Source organism: Jatropha curcas, chromosome 4 (assembly GCF_041381405.1).
Source record: "Jatropha curcas cultivar XTBG-Jc1 chromosome 4, XTBG_Jcur_1.0, whole genome shotgun sequence".
Taxonomy (NCBI): Eukaryota; Viridiplantae; Streptophyta; class Magnoliopsida; order Malpighiales; family Euphorbiaceae; genus Jatropha; species Jatropha curcas.
The window spans coordinates 29,399,783-29,416,912 of NC_143154.1; the positions used below are offsets into that span (position 1 = coordinate 29,399,783).

The following is a 17,130-nucleotide window of genomic DNA, read 5'->3' on the forward strand; positions in this document are numbered from 1 at the left end:
TGTTAGTCCCAAAGTAACAATCTCGTATATTACATTATTATCATTATATTTATCCTAATCCAATCAGTTTAGACCACATTGACAATGAAAATGGGACCCAACTTCCATCATTGGATCAAATCTAAGTGCTTGAACTCCAAGTCTGCAAGAACTTACGAGCTAGCACACACGAAAATTGCTCAAATAAAATAGATAAATTTGGAGCTGATGTTTAAATAAATAGTTTGAAATTGTTGACGAAAATAAACAAAGCAAGGCGACATTTATTTTATCTGTAACCAAACAGCACACGAGCTTTCCAAGAGTTTTTGATCAAAAGCTATCTTCTTTTCCTTTTATCTCTGTAAGCTTGCTCCTTGACTTTATCTAGTCTGTTCTTAATTTTGAATTTTCTTTCCATGGATAATTTTATCTGATAAGGTCTTCTTATCGATTAGCATCAGGTTCTTGCAATTTCTTTTTTCTTAAATATTATAAGTTGTGGGGTTTTTCTTTGGCAATAATTGATTGGTGTTTTGGGTTTTTTAAAAGAAGATAGAAAGGTGGGATTTTTTTGTATTATGGGTTGAAGGTTTTTGTTTTCACTGGAATTATTAGGTTTCTGTCGGTTTGGATTCTTTATTTTGCGGTTTGCTTTATGAGTACTTTTGGTTATTTTGTCGCGTAATTCATTACTTTATGAATTGAGATAATTCATGTTTCATGGACTGAAATTTTTGATGAATCATCTTTAGTTGTTTGTTCTGTTTGTGTTTATGGATAGCAGGATTTATTATTCACTAGAAAGAATATAGTGATTTTTACTGATTTTTATGTGGTATTTTAGGAAGAAATGGCAAAGAGTTACTTCAAGCAAGAGCATGATCTTGGTATGCAGAATTGATGAAGAGTATATGAATATTCTTTAATTATTAGTTGGGAAAGATCAGAGTTTTTGACTGTATTAACTCTTCTTATCTTCAGAAAAGAGACGGGCAGAAGCTGCTAGGATCAGGGAGAAATACCCAGATAGAATTCCAGTGAGAATTTAATTTTGACTTTATACTGCAACATTCATTGTTAATTGTGATCAATGTGGATTCCTTTCTCACTGTTTATCAAAGTTGCGAGTGATTTAAAGTTGAATTGCTTACCCTAAAGTCATGTTCAAGAGTTGGCCCTGATTCCCGACCTTAAACTGCAACTTTTAAGAAAGATGACCTCTATGGAGTGCTTTATGCAAATGATCTTCAGCCTAACTGATTTCATGTGGAACACGGTTTTTAATTTTTACTCATCCGTTTTAGGAAAATGCACCTTCATTCTTTACAATAGTAATGCTGACTAGATGAAACTTGAGAGTTTGGGGATCGTGCTTTATAATATCGAAACTGAAGGATTAAAGTTTAACAAAAACTTTGAAACTTGGGGACAGAAGAATGGTCTAATTTAGAAGTTGAAGGCTATAAAGCATAATAGAAGTTTAGCAATTACGGGTTGAGGACTTAAGTATTGCACCATCAAAGTACAAGAACTAGTGTTTGTGTTGAAATAAGAGTGACCTGATTTAAGTGCATTTACACGAGAACCTTGAGAATCTTCGTGATTATGGTACTAGGTTTTGCAAAAGTTAATTTAAATTCACGCTTAAACTGTCTTTTTCATTGTATGATTTTTTAGAATGCAGATGCTTGCATAGTTTCTTTTATCATACTGAGGATTCCTGAAGTTAGTTAAAGAGTGAGGATTTGTAGGTTGAGGATACATATGTCAGTTCAAATATGCTACTTGGTGGAGAAAGTATATTGATATAATCTTAGTATATGAATAATTTAGATATTTATAAACACAGCTTAAAGCTTCTTTCTTCTTGGGTTTTGAAGCTGACTTGTACCTATATATGTGTTTGTTTTTTAAGGTGATTGTGGAGAAGGCAGAAAGAAGTGATATACCAAACATAGATAAGAAAAAGTAAGCATAATTTGTGTTTCTTCTTGTGTGTTTTTTCTTTTATGTGAAGTGAAAAAGGAAAAATCAAAAAATAAAGATGTAAATATGACACCTTCACACTCACATATATGGAAATTCAATTGAAATTGTTGAGCCTCTCAAGAAATAGATGTCATGTTATGTGAGTTAAGCTGGTTGTATCCATGAACCCTCCCTTGGAGAGAGAGACACATGGAAATGCTTATATTATATCCTAAGACTGACAGACCAACATGCAAGAAGAAAAAAGGAATTTGAAAGTAAAAGGCTTGTATTGATTATGACATTAAAGCTGACGTGATTTTTTTTTAACTCTGTCGTAGGTTGATTTATTAGCTTCTTTAATGACATATTGTGTTTGTTTCCTGATTGTGTGTGAAGTAACCTTGCCATTTGACTCTTCTAATCATCGCCTACTTTTCATTGTCAGTATTGGTGAGATTGAATCAGTACTATACCTCTGCCAGAAAACTATCTACAAGCTGCATTTTTTCTTGTTCTTGATACTATCTCAGACCATTCTGTAATAGGTTATCTATGTTCATATGATCATGGTCATTTTGCTTAGATGTTTTAGTGCTAGATTGTGATCTAGGTTATCTAAATAGGATCTTCTCACTTAGCAATGATTTGGTTCGTATGATAATGTGAGAATTACAGGTACCTTGTCCCAGCTGACCTGACTGTGGGACAATTTGTATATGTTATCCGCAAGAGGATTAAATTAAGTGCGGAAAAGGCAATTTTTATATTTGTGGATAATGTCCTTCCTCCCACAGGTAAATTTTTGCAGAGCTTGTTTTATTTCAGGCGTGTATGCTCTCTTGGAGTTCTGATTATACCTGTTGTTGTTTTCTTGTGTCTATTAGGTGCTGTTATGTCGGCCATATATGAAGAGAAGAAAGATGAAGATGGATTTCTCTATGTTACCTACAGTGGAGAGAACACATTCGGATCACAGATCCCACTGTAGCCTTGATTTGTTGAGCTTGCATTGCATTTCATTGCTTCTTTACTGGTTTCCTCATATTCAATTCCATAAGGGTTGTCTTCATCACCTGGTGCCCATAGTTTAATATTCTATAAAGACCCTGCCAGTGACTTAATGTACAGTTACATGTATATGAGCTCGACTTCTTCATTCACTTTCAATGTTAAATGTTTCTTCGTCTTTGTTATTTACAGTTACGTGTTCAAAAAAAATTGGGCTGCATTCTCTCTGTTAAATTAAAATGTGTAATACTAGTTAAACCACAAAGTTACAGAAATCCCACATTGGATTGAAATATGACTGGTTGATGCCTTGTTCTCTGCCGGTGGGGTAATCTTTTGGGATGAGACCTAGCCTCTCTCGCTGGACCAGGCAGTAAGTTCTGCAACCCCCGCTAAATGACCCGCCATATGGGGCTGACCATTTTAGCTGTGGTTAATTGACAGTTTGAAGAGAAACTCCATTACACTTCTTTATCAGAAGAATTGCCATATTGTGAAAAATATGAGCATCTTCATTTTAAGGCCATTCTTGTGCTATCGTTACAGGACTGTCTTAGCTCCTGACAGATGGAGATACTCCATTTGTGATTCAGAATTTCTGGGCTAAAGAGAAGCCCAGAAAGTTTTGGGCTGCTACTCAAATTACTGTTAGGAAATCAAGAAACAGGATCCTAAGTTTGCGATGTGGTCCAATCCAACTCCAAAAGACACACACACACATATATCACACGTGTGTGTATATATATATATATATATATATATATAGAACAAAGAGGTATGAAATTTCAATGGGCACATCCTAATTTGTGTTACATCAAAACACGATAATTTTGAATAAGACGAAAGAGATTTGGAGAGGGAGAAATTAATGAGGAACTACCGAATGTAGCTAGTTAATCAGCACAAAAATTTGTTTCCTTGATAGATATATGAGATTGAAATATGCTAATCCATTCATATCGATAGCAAAATGTGATAAAAGAAGCGGAAATTATATTTAAATCAAAAGGGGATGTCTACATAACTACATCCCTCTGAGTTGCATGTGTAGGAGTAGGACCATGTTTTAGACTTGATACTTAAAGCAAAATTGACTGAACAAAAACCATGAAACAAGCAATAGGAAGCTCTAGAAGACAAAGAGACCACATAGACACCTTGATTTTCTTGCCCGGGGCTACAAGACACGAGCTGGGCTCCTCCTGGTGATGTGGCAAGCTACTATCAATATGTGGAAAGCATGTGGATGAGATGCCACGTGGAATGCATTCCTATAGTGGACGGTGGTGGGGGACTTTAGGTCCCTTGTGCTTCCAAGAAGAGGTGCAAGTGATGGTTTTAGGCATGTACCCTTGTCCCCAACTCCACTCCCCCACTCCTTTCTATGTACTTCTGTTCCCATTTTCAGTTCGACGAAATTTTATACTATAATATATGGAATATGTATCTCAGTTATAAACGAACTGGGTGCCATTTTTTTTTTCACAAATTAATTTTATAAGTAAAATTCGTCTGAAATGATAAAACTAAATATCATTTAATATTATTGGAATTATGTCACTTATATTGTCAGATGCGCAACAGGAAACTAATCAGCCTTGAAAATATGATGACCGGATGAGAAAAAAGGATGAACGTCTCTCCTGCATTTAATTTTTAATTTTTAATTTTTAATTGTATTGTTCATTATTAATAAATGGTGTTTTAAAATTTAAATATCACACTATTATTTTCACATGAATTTATATAAAAAATTTGAATGGCTGGCTAGGTATTGTTATTAAACAATATATATTTGAATAAATGGTAACTTAAATACTAAACAACATATTCAACCTCAACATCTATCCAAGGGTAGAAAACTTACCAATATCGAGTGTTTGGTTACATTTATTGTCACGATCCATTTCCGTGGGCCGGACCGGCACTAGAACCTGGATAGATTTAAGGCCCCCGAAGCCCGTAGTAAGCCTAAATTATTTAAAACTCATATGCTATTCATAATTGTGGATTCAAGCCCAATAATTTATTTCACAAATATATCCAAATAATAAATGTTTATACTTTATTTATTCATTTACAACTCATTTGAAATACAATTGCGAAACTCTACTCCATAATTCACTATTCTTTGCATTTACATATTTAATACAATGATTATTACTCCTATCGATCCATATCTCGTTCAATCAATTAGTCTCCACGATTCTTCTTTCCATCTATTACCTGGGGAGGGTTGGAGGGGGGTGAGTATTAAACTCAGTGAGTAGAATTAGATAACCCTCTCACCCCACACAATCGTACAAATGCTAAAATAATTTTATGTGGTCACCCGTTAAATTATGTGATTATGCAGTTTGGCACACAAATGGCAATACAACAGCAATCACAAATATTATCACCTTCATATAATCACATCACGTGGAAATTAGTTAGTGGAGTCACCGAAACCCGATGAGCCGTCCTCTCACATGGCCCATCCTCTCACATGTGCACCAGGGAGCCAATCCCCCATTCTGGCCGACCGGTTTAATCCTCACACAACCAGTCCTCTCATTATTTTTCCAGTCTCTCTTTTTTCTTCTTCTTCTTTTTTTTTTTTTTTTTTTTTTTTTTTTTTTTTTATCAACAGGAGGCAACCCGGTCGTCTCCATCAAATCTAGATCATCAGGCGCTCACAACAGGTGGCCACCCTGCGGGTTGCGATCAAATCTAGATTATCAGGTGCGCCCAATAAAGAAGCCAACCTGTGATTTCAATATAATCTCTTATATATATATATATATATATATATACACACCAACATGAGGCAACCCGGTCGTCTCCATCAAATCTAGATCTTCAAGCGCTCACAACAGGAGGCCACCCTGCGGGCTGCAATCAGATCTAGATTATCAGGTGCGCCCAAAGAGACCAACCCGTGGTTTTCCATATCATACAGATCAGAACAGTAGGTGCACACGGGGGCACCGATCTCCCATTTACCCGGCTAACAGAAATCAGAATCAGGATCCATAAAACAGTAACAGTCTCACAAACCCATGGTGACCCATTTCATCCCAATTCCACACAAACAAGGCACAGCAATATCACATCACAGATAATCAACCAATTTTTAATATCAACAAATAGTGCAGCACGATATGGCAATTCAACAAAATAATGCATGATAACATTTAGCCGTGAATGCATGAGTGCAGGCGGATGATACTAGTTATCTAACACTACTCACTGTTCTTTATTGTCCTCTAAAAGGACTGCCTTTCTGGCCACATGCTTCCAGCTTTTGTCCTCGCATTTTTGAATTTTTATAATCCTCTAAAATAAACAAGAAAATTCTAAATAAGAATTCTAATTCATAAAATTATATTTCACATTCGTTTATTAGTTTTGGTTTCCAGTCATTTAATTCACTTTTTAAATTAAACTCTCTCTATATATATATATATGGTTTTCTAATTTATATATTTATTCTAATTTATCAACTTTAAATAAAAGGTTAAGTAATATTTTATAATAATACTAATAAGAATACTAATATTAATAATAATATTATTATTAATAAGAATAATATGATTGATAATATAATATTACTAACGATAATAATTTTATTCGTACTATCTATTAAAGTCCTAAAAATAATCTAATTTCTACCGAAATTTCAGCAGCATTTTCCCTAAAAATTGGACTATCCACCTGTTAAAATATCAACAATTTATCAAATCACACAGCCCATCCATCGGGCAATCAATCAAATCAAATTTCTCATCCTCCTTCAATCTCAACATCACCGCACAATCAAAATTATAATTTACAATAACATTATATCTAAACTACCTTAATCCACACTTAAATTCTATTAATATATCATTATCAAGGTTCCTTAATTAAATCAACACTAATATTACAAATCAATTAACTACTCAATTAATAAATTAAATTAACTAAATTAATTAACTTCAAATAATAAAATTAATTTAATTAACTAATATTACTAAAATTAAATTAAATAACCAAGATTACTAAAATTAAATTAATTAACCACAATTAATAAAATAAATTCATACCCAAACAAAATATTATTGCCGGAGTTTGCTTGATCGGTGACGAAACCAAATCGACTGGCCTTCAACCAATCTCAATGGAACGAAATGAAAGAGCATTCACTGGATCGACCAAAACTGGCTGCAGCACTCACCATAGTCGCGCGCAGGAGGAGCTGCGTCAAGCGGCGGCGACTAGCGATGGCAGAGAGAGCGAGAGAGGAGGCGCGATGGAGGTGGAGCTCGTGGTGGTGCTGCCCTTGCTCGATCGAAGGCAGAAGAGAACCAGTGTAGCGGCGCGATCTGACAGAGGAGCTGGCGGAGAGACTGCAGCGTCGAGCTGCAGCAAGGTGGCGCGCGAGGAGGTCCGATCGGGCTGGAGGTGGGCGCGACTCTGCTGCCCTGTCTCGCCAAGGACGCAGACGCAGTGAAGGGAAAAGAAAGAAAAGAAAGAAAAGAAGAAAAGAGAAGAAGAAGAAGAAGAAGAAGAAGAAGAAGAAGAGAGGAGGAGGTGGCGCGGTGGTTGTGTCGGTGGAGTGGAGGTGCAGCGCTGGTGAGGGAGTGAGGGGGTGAGGTTTGCGTTGGAGAATAAAAAAAACAAGAGATTTTTCTAGATGGTTTGGGTCGAACCGGTTCGATTCGGCCCAAATCTTTGGTTTTCAATTGGTTTTCGGCTTTTTCAATCGGTTTCTCACGGTATTCACATTAAAATATTGAAATAAATTTACAGGCTGTCGGTTCATTAAATTTAATTGGAAAATATTTTGAAAATAAAAATTCGGGTTGTTTCATTTATATAATAAATTAATCACAAATAATATTTTAGTTTAAACGAATATATTTGTTATCACACATCAGGATGAAAAAGATAAAACAGTAATATTTAAAAAATCTATTTTTTCATTGGCTTGGTTTACGGGACCACTCATACACCGAGCGTAAGCAAGAAGTTTTCTATAAGCACATAAATTTTAATTTTTATAGAAATTTCTTGGTTAATGTTACTATTTTATTTTTCTTTTCAATATATAATTAAAAATACTCTAATTTAAATCAAAACATCATTTCTAATTATAATTAGTTTAACGTATAGGTTTATCGATTCGAGGGAAGTGTTTCCCACATATCTATGCAGTAGATGGCTTAGCCTTTTTGCGATTAACAAGATAAACTTGATGAGGGATGTATTATTGAAATGGTAGGTGCAATGTTTAACGTATCTAAAACAAAACATAATTATATTAGGCTCCCATGCATTAAATTAATTAATCTCCAATATTAACCATACTGATCATCACCACGAAAAAATAAATTAACCCAATAAGGATAGGATATATGGAAAAAAAATTTGACTAGTCACCCTCTTTTATCATAAGATAGATCTAAGGCGTGTAAAGTCGGCAAAGAACAAAATATAGGTCACAAGGCAGTAGAAATTCAACGGACAAAGAATGGAGCTCCTCAGTAGAAACACATGGGTAGGACCTATAACATATTTGTAGATTTCTTTTCCTTATTTCCTTAAAATTAAAGGTTTAAGTGTGTTTATGTAACGATTCAAAAACCATAACTGATTTTAAATTGTTCTGGTTAGAGTAATCGGATACAAGAAATGTTAGTTATATCGTGATATTTATATATCAAACAGAACAAGTTATAATCTAAAAATTTATTTATATTATAGTTTGATAAAAATTAGAGAGAGGAAGGGACAAAGAAGGCCCCAAGAATATCTTCAAATTTGTTTCAAGGTTCATTGCCCAAACACATGCATGTTGATGTTCTCTTAAGGGACGTCTTTCTGTTTCATCCGAAAGCTGCATTTATTGCTTTTGTTTCTTCAAGCACTACAAATACTTAAAACCCTAGCTAACTCTTAACTCACCAAACAAAACCAAACTCTCATCTCTTTCTCGCTCTCTCTCTCTCTCGATTTGTGGCTTTGTTAGCTTCCATTTTCTTGCTATGTCTCCTTTTCTTGTTTTTCTTCTTATAAGCTTTTCTTTGCATGCATGCAACGCTCGCTTTCTTGGCTTCAATGACAAGGTATATAACATTTATTTATTCACTACTTAGCTCCGAGGTTTACAATTTTACGTATATATATTCAATGTTAGGAAGAAATCAAATTTAGGGTTTGATATGCAGGATCTGCATAAAGTGCATCTTCATCAGATTTCAATTCCATCTGAAATGATCTCTCCAGCTCCAGAGGAAGTTGGCGAGATAGATAGGAGGAGAATCCATGAGAATTCTCTAAATATTGGTGCAACTACTATGAAGCAGAATAAAGAACTAACTTCTTTTAAGGAAGAAGAAAGCACAAAAACAGGTTTAATAATTTTTCCAATTTATAAATTACAGAAGATAGTAACAACAAGTGCAATTAATGCTAACGATATATAGTGCTGGTGTTCAGGAAATGAGCTTATCGTATTTTCGCAGGATGGTTTGCAAGACAAGGATAAAATTGAGGTAAATATAAAATAAAACTCCATAATTTTAAAAAGATAAGAATGGTGGTTATATATATATATATATATGGTTGTTAGACAGTTAAGATTCTGGTGTGCGACTGAGATTCATGGCCCATCTTCCTTACTACATGTCGTTAATGAGTTTAGCAAGAGCAGACGGTCCGTGCATGCGCAGAGCAGAAGCAAGAAAACATTGCTTATATGTTCAATCTCTTGCTTCCTTGCGTATATGTTAATTGACAAGTCTTCTTGCACTGAACTTATATATATATATATATTGAAAAACATATCCTTTGAACAGTTATGCTCTCCTTAAAAACAACTGAAGGAAATAAAAAGTTATGTAATATCTATCATATGGTAATTTGGTATAATTATTGTTCTTGTGTAGGGATGGAAGAGGCCACGACGGTCCATGCTAGGATCGGTACCAAGTGATACAGAAGAAGCTGTGGAATCCAACGAAAACGACATTGCGGAAGGCGTAGTAGTTACAGATTATGCACAACCTCATAGGAAGCCACCTATCCACAATGAAAAACTTTAGATCGATATTTTTCTATATATTTGCAAAATTATGCATTTCCGTTGATGTCAAATTAGAACATGATGTTTCCTAAGACTATTCTACTAGCTATAAGGTTCTTAAAAAAAATGCTATAAAGTTCAAATAATGCACTCTTGTCTTAGCTTACTACTATTATTACAAAAATATAATTTCTCTAGAAGATGGTTTTAATGGTTGTTTTGCTTTAGAAAAGCACACTATGATGTTTTTAAGAAGGAAGTCACCGCAAATCACAATCAGCTGATCTCTTGGATTGCTATGATAAATAGCTGAGTTGCTAAATAAAATCAATTCATCCTATTTCATAATAAGATCCGAGACGTAATATGGTTCTAAAGGATGAACTGAATACAGAGCAATTAAGTATTAGTAGCATACCAAAAATATGTTCTTCTTCATTAATGTGTCTGCTCGGGGTTGTCCATTGGAAGATGTTGAATAGATGGATAACAATAGCATCATTCGTTGTATTTAGACTTCTATATCAATGAGATGCTGAATAATAAGGAACACACCAGACATGGATGTGTTCCTGTGGCTATATATGTGTTGGATGTTGTTCCTAAAATGGTCTAGGCAATTTGTTAGTTTGTTTTTGGTTGATGTTTCAATCCTCGCCTACTATTGTATTTATAAATAAGTAAAAACATGAAATTTTTTTAAAAAAAATACCAATAAATTTCTGGTGCGAACCTTCAAAGTTCTCATGGCGGCAAACATACAAAAAAGCCATTTCAGATGTTTTTCCAGGGCATTAAACCCATTCGAAACGAATCAACAGATATCAAACTATTTTTCAGGTAAAGTAAATGTATATGTATATATATTGCCAAATGAACTGATAGATTTCTGTAACTTTCGCTACCATATCATCTGCTACAATAAAGTATATAGATATCCAATACAGATCCTTCAATTGAAATTCAAAGCTATGAAAAAATACTAACAGAAGAAATATATGCAGAGGAACAATTTCTTCTGTAAAGATGATTTGAAAGGCTGAATTTTCCGTTGCAGAACTTGATGAAAATGCAAATTCCTTCATCTTTCAGTCCAGCAGCCTTATCTTTTTTTCCATTTAGTCCAAAAAAAGATTCATTTGAGTTAATCATGTGCCACTGCAATTGACAATTAAAGGTTTAATAGAACTGATAAATTCTGAGGTCCTAATCCCAAGCTTCAGGTCAATCTCCCCACCACCCAACCAGAAGAAATCAGGATTCAGCCTTACAATTGCTTCATCCAAAATAACCTGGGATCAAAACATCCACAATTCATTTAACAATAACAGTTGAATAATAATAATAATAAACAACGATAGTTCAATAAAATAAGTAATCCTCTGTATCCCATTTTCTACATAATCTGCAAGCTGCGTATGTTTGTCTGTGCGTGTGTGATGTGTAGACACGTGCATGAATGTGTCGCATTTATGTGTGTTTGTATGTGTGTTACGTCTTCAACTTAGTCAGACCTAGTTTTTGCATTTTCAGCTTTCTCAATAGTTCAGAATACATCTCTTTTTTTTTATTTTTGCAAAAATGAGAAGTCTTTTTGCAACATAAAAAACATTTTCAAGAATCATTAATCCTTTTGCAGTCACCTTCTATCATGTCTCCTAGACAAATGCAAAGGCAAAATCACAAAGAGACAAATATATCAAACAAACTTTTCGATGAAGAAACATGTTGCTAGCTCTAAGTGAGCAACCTAATATTTTTTTCAAGTGGCAGACTGGTGGAGAACCATTGATCTTGATCATCAATGTGGACCACAATATTAAAATTCCAATTTGACAGGTATAATAGTTTAAGCAGTGGACCACTTTATAGCTGGCATTGCAGTTGGTAATTTGATTAATCAAAAGGAAAAAAATGAAAATTCCGCATTATAATTTCTGATGCAAATAAATATTAGGAGTTCTTTTTCAATTAAAGTTTATCAGAATCTCATTCATCAGTATCCGTGTCTATAAACCAGCCACACTAGCCATAAGAAAAGACAAGCATCGGTATCTGCCTAAGCATTTAAACCTAGTTGGCCAGCTCGAACATGCTACTTCAAGCAAGGTTGGCCAACTCGAACATGCTACTTCAAGCAAGACAGCAAGACAGGACACTGTAGCTGTACTGTCTGGAAAATAAGGCTCAAGTGCATGTGCACAGCACAAAGACCTTATAAGTGATAAATATGAGTACCTTACAAAAGTCGTATGTTACAGCATAACAATTATTCTGTTCTCTAAATGGAAGCTCCATCCCAATTTTTCTGTTCTCTACATTGCATTATGTTACAGCATAACAATTATTCTTCCTCTGATGGATTACCAACACATTTATATGAGACTACCGACCTTTGAGAAGATGCGATTATCAACAAGTAATTGGATGCATTCACATTAGAATAACATGAAAAACATGCAGCCAATTATGAAGCTATGATAATTTAATTTTATAATGTAGATAGTTCCTAAATAATTGCGGGTGTACTTACTGGAATGTCCGTTTTCATGCCAATACATGTCACTCCATTGTGCTCATATCCAGTCAACTTTACAGATGTCTCCTCAGGAGCAAGCCTTACTGCATTGGTAAAGATATTAGTTACTTCCCCAAGTAACAATAAAAGAATGTTTAAAGACTCTTACCTTTTATTATTTCAAGCCTGACAATGGAAAAAGAAAAACAGGAAGAAAATAATGCAGCTAACCTACAATGGTTTGTGGTTTATTTGGTTTGAAATGCAAATATGCATGCCTGTTGAGATACAAGTTTAAGATTCTGGAAAATTGATGATTTACATTGCTCAGTTCAGCTTCCACATGAGCTTTTTCTTGAGCACTTCATAAACTTTCTCATACTAGTTAAATATTCATAGCGACCAGATGAAAATTCTTGGTGTGTGTATTTATATATATATATATATATATATATATATATATATCTTTCCCAGTCGAAACTCCATTGCCTTGATTGCAAAATAATGTACACTTGCGCTCATCATAACTGACAAGAGATAAATATTGGGTTGCTTTGTTCATATGGAAATGAACAATGTTCTTGTTAATCAACAAATCAAAAAGAATTTTATATGATTGTTGTGTGCAATTGGAAGTCATTTTTCTTGGATGCAAGAGCAAGACCCACAAGGAAATCAAATTTCCTGCAACTGATTCTCCCACAACCTTCTAAATTCTAATGTAACATGAACCTAAATTGGACGATATGAAGATTTTGAGCAGAAATATTAAAGTTTGGCAATTGATTTCCATGTTTTTCCTCATTCATGTTATGCATGATAAGGCCCTAAATCACCCAAATGAAAATGAAAACACCAAAGTATAAAGAAGTTAGAAGTATTTTTAATAATACAACTTGCATAGTTAAGTCTCAAGCAAACTTTAATATGAAATGTTTGATGATAAAAAGAGGATAACAACTTACAGTTGAATTTCTTTTTAGCTATCTTGCCATCATTGAGTGCATACAGATAGTTTTTAACAGTTTCGGCATTGAACCGAGCAGTATACTGCAACAAAGCAGATGTCCACATGTAAGTAGCTCAGACATCATATTGGATGGAAAATCGTCAACTAGAAATAAGGTACCTGAACTACAACAATGTAATACTTTGAATTATTGCGGTCACTACAATCAGTAATGTTTGAAGGAGCCTGTGTATTAACCTGCAGGAAATAAAAGAACTTTAGCATAAAATTCAAAATTTAAAAAAAAAAAAATCTTTATGTCATGATGCAACACAAAAGGATTAGATTTGAGATTGAATAAGTATCAGAATAGTCCTGAAACATTTTGTTCCATTATTGCCACTAATAGATATAGGAGTATACAAGTAATCAAGCCATACACATTACATGTTACTCTTACGTACAGCAGTTTTATAATACTTTGAAAGATCAATGCTATGTTTCTAAGATGCATGATTTTTCAAATGCTAGAATGTCTTATCCTATTTAGTTAGTATTCTAACCATGTAGCACTTTAATTCTTTGTTAAAAATAGACAATAAATAAAAGAATAACATCCCCATGGTTACAAACTTCTAGATTGGCACTCACTAGATAACATGCTTCTGCAAGCCCTGACATACTATGACTTATAGAACTCTTAGTACTACCATTATATATATAATTAGGGTGGTAATAGACTTGAAGCTTTCAGTAGAATATAACTCCTTTTTTGCTTAATTTCAGATTCAGATCCAAAAAGGAAGGTAAAATATTCTTCGTGTAAAAAGCATATCAAACTCTAAGAATTCTTTTGCAGTTCCCTTTCAATTTTAATGTGATGCTTGAACTTGGCACTTTAGCTAATGTGTCAACTTCTCACGATACTTAAACAGGTTTGAAATATTCAGGCATAGCAAGTGAAATTCAGAAAGAACAGTTTCAATCAATTTCTTTTTTGTTTATCTTTTATATAGTTCCATTTCTGACATCTGTCAGTCTTGGCCGCCAAATGAGTTTAGATTGGAATTGCATAGTGAATGTAAAAGCAGCATAATAGAGACTTTTTTTGCACATTTCTTTCGACTTTGTCACTTCCATCAAAGCATGTTGCTGATGATCCTGTCATTAGTAATAGTTTTCTCCTCTACCTCTTCTCGTTACTGCCTGTATGTTTTAATGTTACACTGTCACTCCCACCACCCAAAACTTTTGCAGTCACAACAATCTTTCTTCTCTTTTTTTCTTCCTATAATTTTTCTTTTTTAACTTTGAGCTCTTCTACCCCTTCTCATTGACCTGCAGGCTGCATGCTTAATTTGGATTGAGCATGCTTAATTTGGAGTTACGCTTTGTTTATCTAAGTCTTAATGGACTTCAAGTTTGATTATATGGAGTTATGGACTGCTCTATTTTCATTAATTTTGAAAGTGAGCTTCTAATTTGGTATTCCTCATTTCACTTACAATGAGACAGAGGCAGCCCTGAAAATTTCAGGTAAATTGCTTAAGCATCCTAATACTAGTTCAACATAATTTATCTACTCATCCAGAACAAATATTTGACCTATCTGAGCTGTATCCTTGAGTTCACACACTGCAAAAATGAAGTATCTAGATAACTACACTCGAGATACATACCTAAATCCAACATAGATTCAAATTTTTTCTAGTTTTGAACATCCACATGTCTTCGAGCCCTATCCACATCTCCAACTTGCTATTTCCATTAAAAAGAAAAAAAGGTGCTGATATCTTCTTCTTTATAATGCATACAAGACATTGCATAACATATGAAACAGAATATCTTACAATACCGCAATAATGCATTAGCTAAAGAAACTATTGTAAAAATTTCAGAAGCTGAGCACCATAGCGTTTTAAAAGAACAATCCTGTCTTTGAGTAACTGAAAGATAAACTAGTTACTAAAATATCCTTGCATTTCTCTCCAATCAAAAACACCAAGTTTACCACAAACATCAACTTATAGTATAAGAATATTTCCCCGTTTTTCTCCAAAATCTCTCCAATGAATCATCCACATTCCAACAGATTACAGGAAGTAATACTCTCAAACAACACCACAGATAAAAAAAAAAATCATAATTACAGAGTGAAGTCCTTGTCTTTCCACATGGGGATTACCAGAGAAATAAAGCGTAGATTAAAAACAATAGAAACATAGTAATTAAATTCTATCTGAATTCAAAAGTTGAATGGAAAGAATCAAATATGTTATTGAATGAGAGAAGAACAGTCATCTCTCTATCATAAGGAGTTCTTCCGTTCTGAATAAATAAAAATCTCAAAAAGCCTCTTCCCCTTACAATTTGCACAAAAACCAAAACAGCACCTTAATTATCTAGGTATAAAGCCAAATTTGGACGTGTGATAATTATGGACTAGAATCACCTAATTCACCACATTGAGTGTACAATACTACACCAATGTCAATGTCCCCAGTGAATCTTGTGTAACAATCTCAGCATTCATTCTCGATCAAATCTCATATTCTAAAAGCAGAAAAATCAAATCAATGTGTTAATTTACAATTCGCAATATTAAAAAGACCTTACCAAAACAATGCTTTTGCATAGGTGATCGATAGAGGCGGCACCGAGAATGTCTCGTCGGGCCTCCAGAGACCAGTCATAGTAATTTGGAGGAACAGTTTTGAATGCGAAGTCATTTACGCCACTTGATCGGAGAATGGAGGAGAGACGAGCTTCGGTGTCAGAGGCGGAGGTCTGGCAACAATTTGTGTCGGGAGAGGAAACATATGCTAGAGCAGATACGCTGCTGTTTTGAGGAAGGAAAGAATGCTCAATATTCGATATCCGTTGGAGGGTTAGGATTTGGACTCGCTCCAGTTCTGCTAGAGCTGCTTCCATTTTGCGTCCCTCGTTCCCTCTCACCCTCTCAGACTCGCAGTCCAATTCCGTTGTCATGTATTGAGCTGTAATCTTCTATGTGCTTGACCATGAAACAATATGGTTGTGGTGGGTGTCGTATGGGTATAGAAGTGGGACGCCTACCACGAATTTTTACTATATATTTAAACGTTTAAATATATTTAAACGTTTAAATCTATTTAAATATTTATATCCGTATATATTTAAAAATTTATTATTAATATTCATTTTAAATTTATTAATAATATACACATGCTATAAAAGTGGGACGTATACCACGGATTTTTATTACTTGGTTATATTTAAATGATTAAATTTAAATATTCGTTTAAATATTTATATCCATATATATTTAAAAGTTTATCGTAAATATTCATTTTAAATCTATTAATAATATACGTTAAACATATAATCTAGTGATAAGTATATTTACGATCTAATTATAAATTCAGTCAGATTTCCCTAATGTCTGTGTTTTTAATTTATTTATATTATTGGCTTCACTAAAAATTAATCTTAATTATCCCTATTGAATTTTTAGTTTCTAAAATATTTTTTTATTTTTTATATAAATTTCAAAATAAATTTATATTAAAGAAAATAAGTTTTAAAGATAGGACCGTTAAATATTTAAAATTATATTAAAGAAAATAATTCATAATTATACTCACATACACACACGTATATGATATTTTTACGGGT

General features: G+C 33.8%; 3 protein-coding genes and 1 long non-coding RNA gene across 4 annotated transcripts; 2 read left to right on the plus strand and 2 right to left on the minus strand.

Annotated features, from left to right (window-relative positions):
• Positions 1–171: 171 nt before the first annotated feature.
• Positions 172–3,150, plus strand: ATG8F (Ubiquitin-like superfamily protein). The gene is made up of 6 exons (XM_012214565.4): positions 172–343; positions 827–869; positions 964–1,019; positions 1,898–1,950; positions 2,629–2,747; positions 2,838–3,150. Exons 2-6 carry the CDS (start codon positions 833–835, stop codon positions 2,939–2,941), a joined length of 369 nt encoding a protein of 122 aa, XP_012069955.1. The 5' UTR covers positions 172–343; positions 827–832; the 3' UTR covers positions 2,942–3,150.
• A 1,851-nt stretch (positions 3,151–5,001) lies between these two features.
• Positions 5,002–7,587, minus strand: LOC119371603 (uncharacterized). The gene is made up of 3 exons (XR_016320669.1): positions 7,029–7,587; positions 6,194–6,279; positions 5,002–5,187 (listed from the first exon to the last, which is right to left on the minus strand). It is a non-coding gene; the product is annotated as an uncharacterized LOC119371603 (long non-coding RNA).
• A 1,569-nt stretch (positions 7,588–9,156) lies between these two features.
• RGF6 (root meristem growth factor) lies at positions 9,157–10,147 on the plus strand. Its single transcript, XM_012214564.4, has 3 exons — positions 9,157–9,336; positions 9,424–9,479; positions 9,873–10,147. Exons 1-3 carry the CDS (start codon positions 9,198–9,200, stop codon positions 10,026–10,028), a joined length of 351 nt encoding a protein of 116 aa, XP_012069954.3. The 5' UTR covers positions 9,157–9,197; the 3' UTR covers positions 10,029–10,147.
• Positions 10,148–10,850: 703 nt separating this feature from the next.
• Positions 10,851–16,507, minus strand: LOC105632248 (YbaK/aminoacyl-tRNA synthetase-associated domain-containing protein). The gene is made up of 5 exons (XM_012214563.4): positions 16,093–16,507; positions 13,657–13,734; positions 13,493–13,577; positions 12,543–12,631; positions 10,851–11,301 (listed from the first exon to the last, which is right to left on the minus strand). Exons 1-5 carry the CDS (start codon positions 16,462–16,464, stop codon positions 11,158–11,160), a joined length of 768 nt encoding a protein of 255 aa, XP_012069953.1. The 5' UTR covers positions 16,465–16,507; the 3' UTR covers positions 10,851–11,157.
• Between the last annotated feature and the right edge of the window lie 623 nt (positions 16,508–17,130).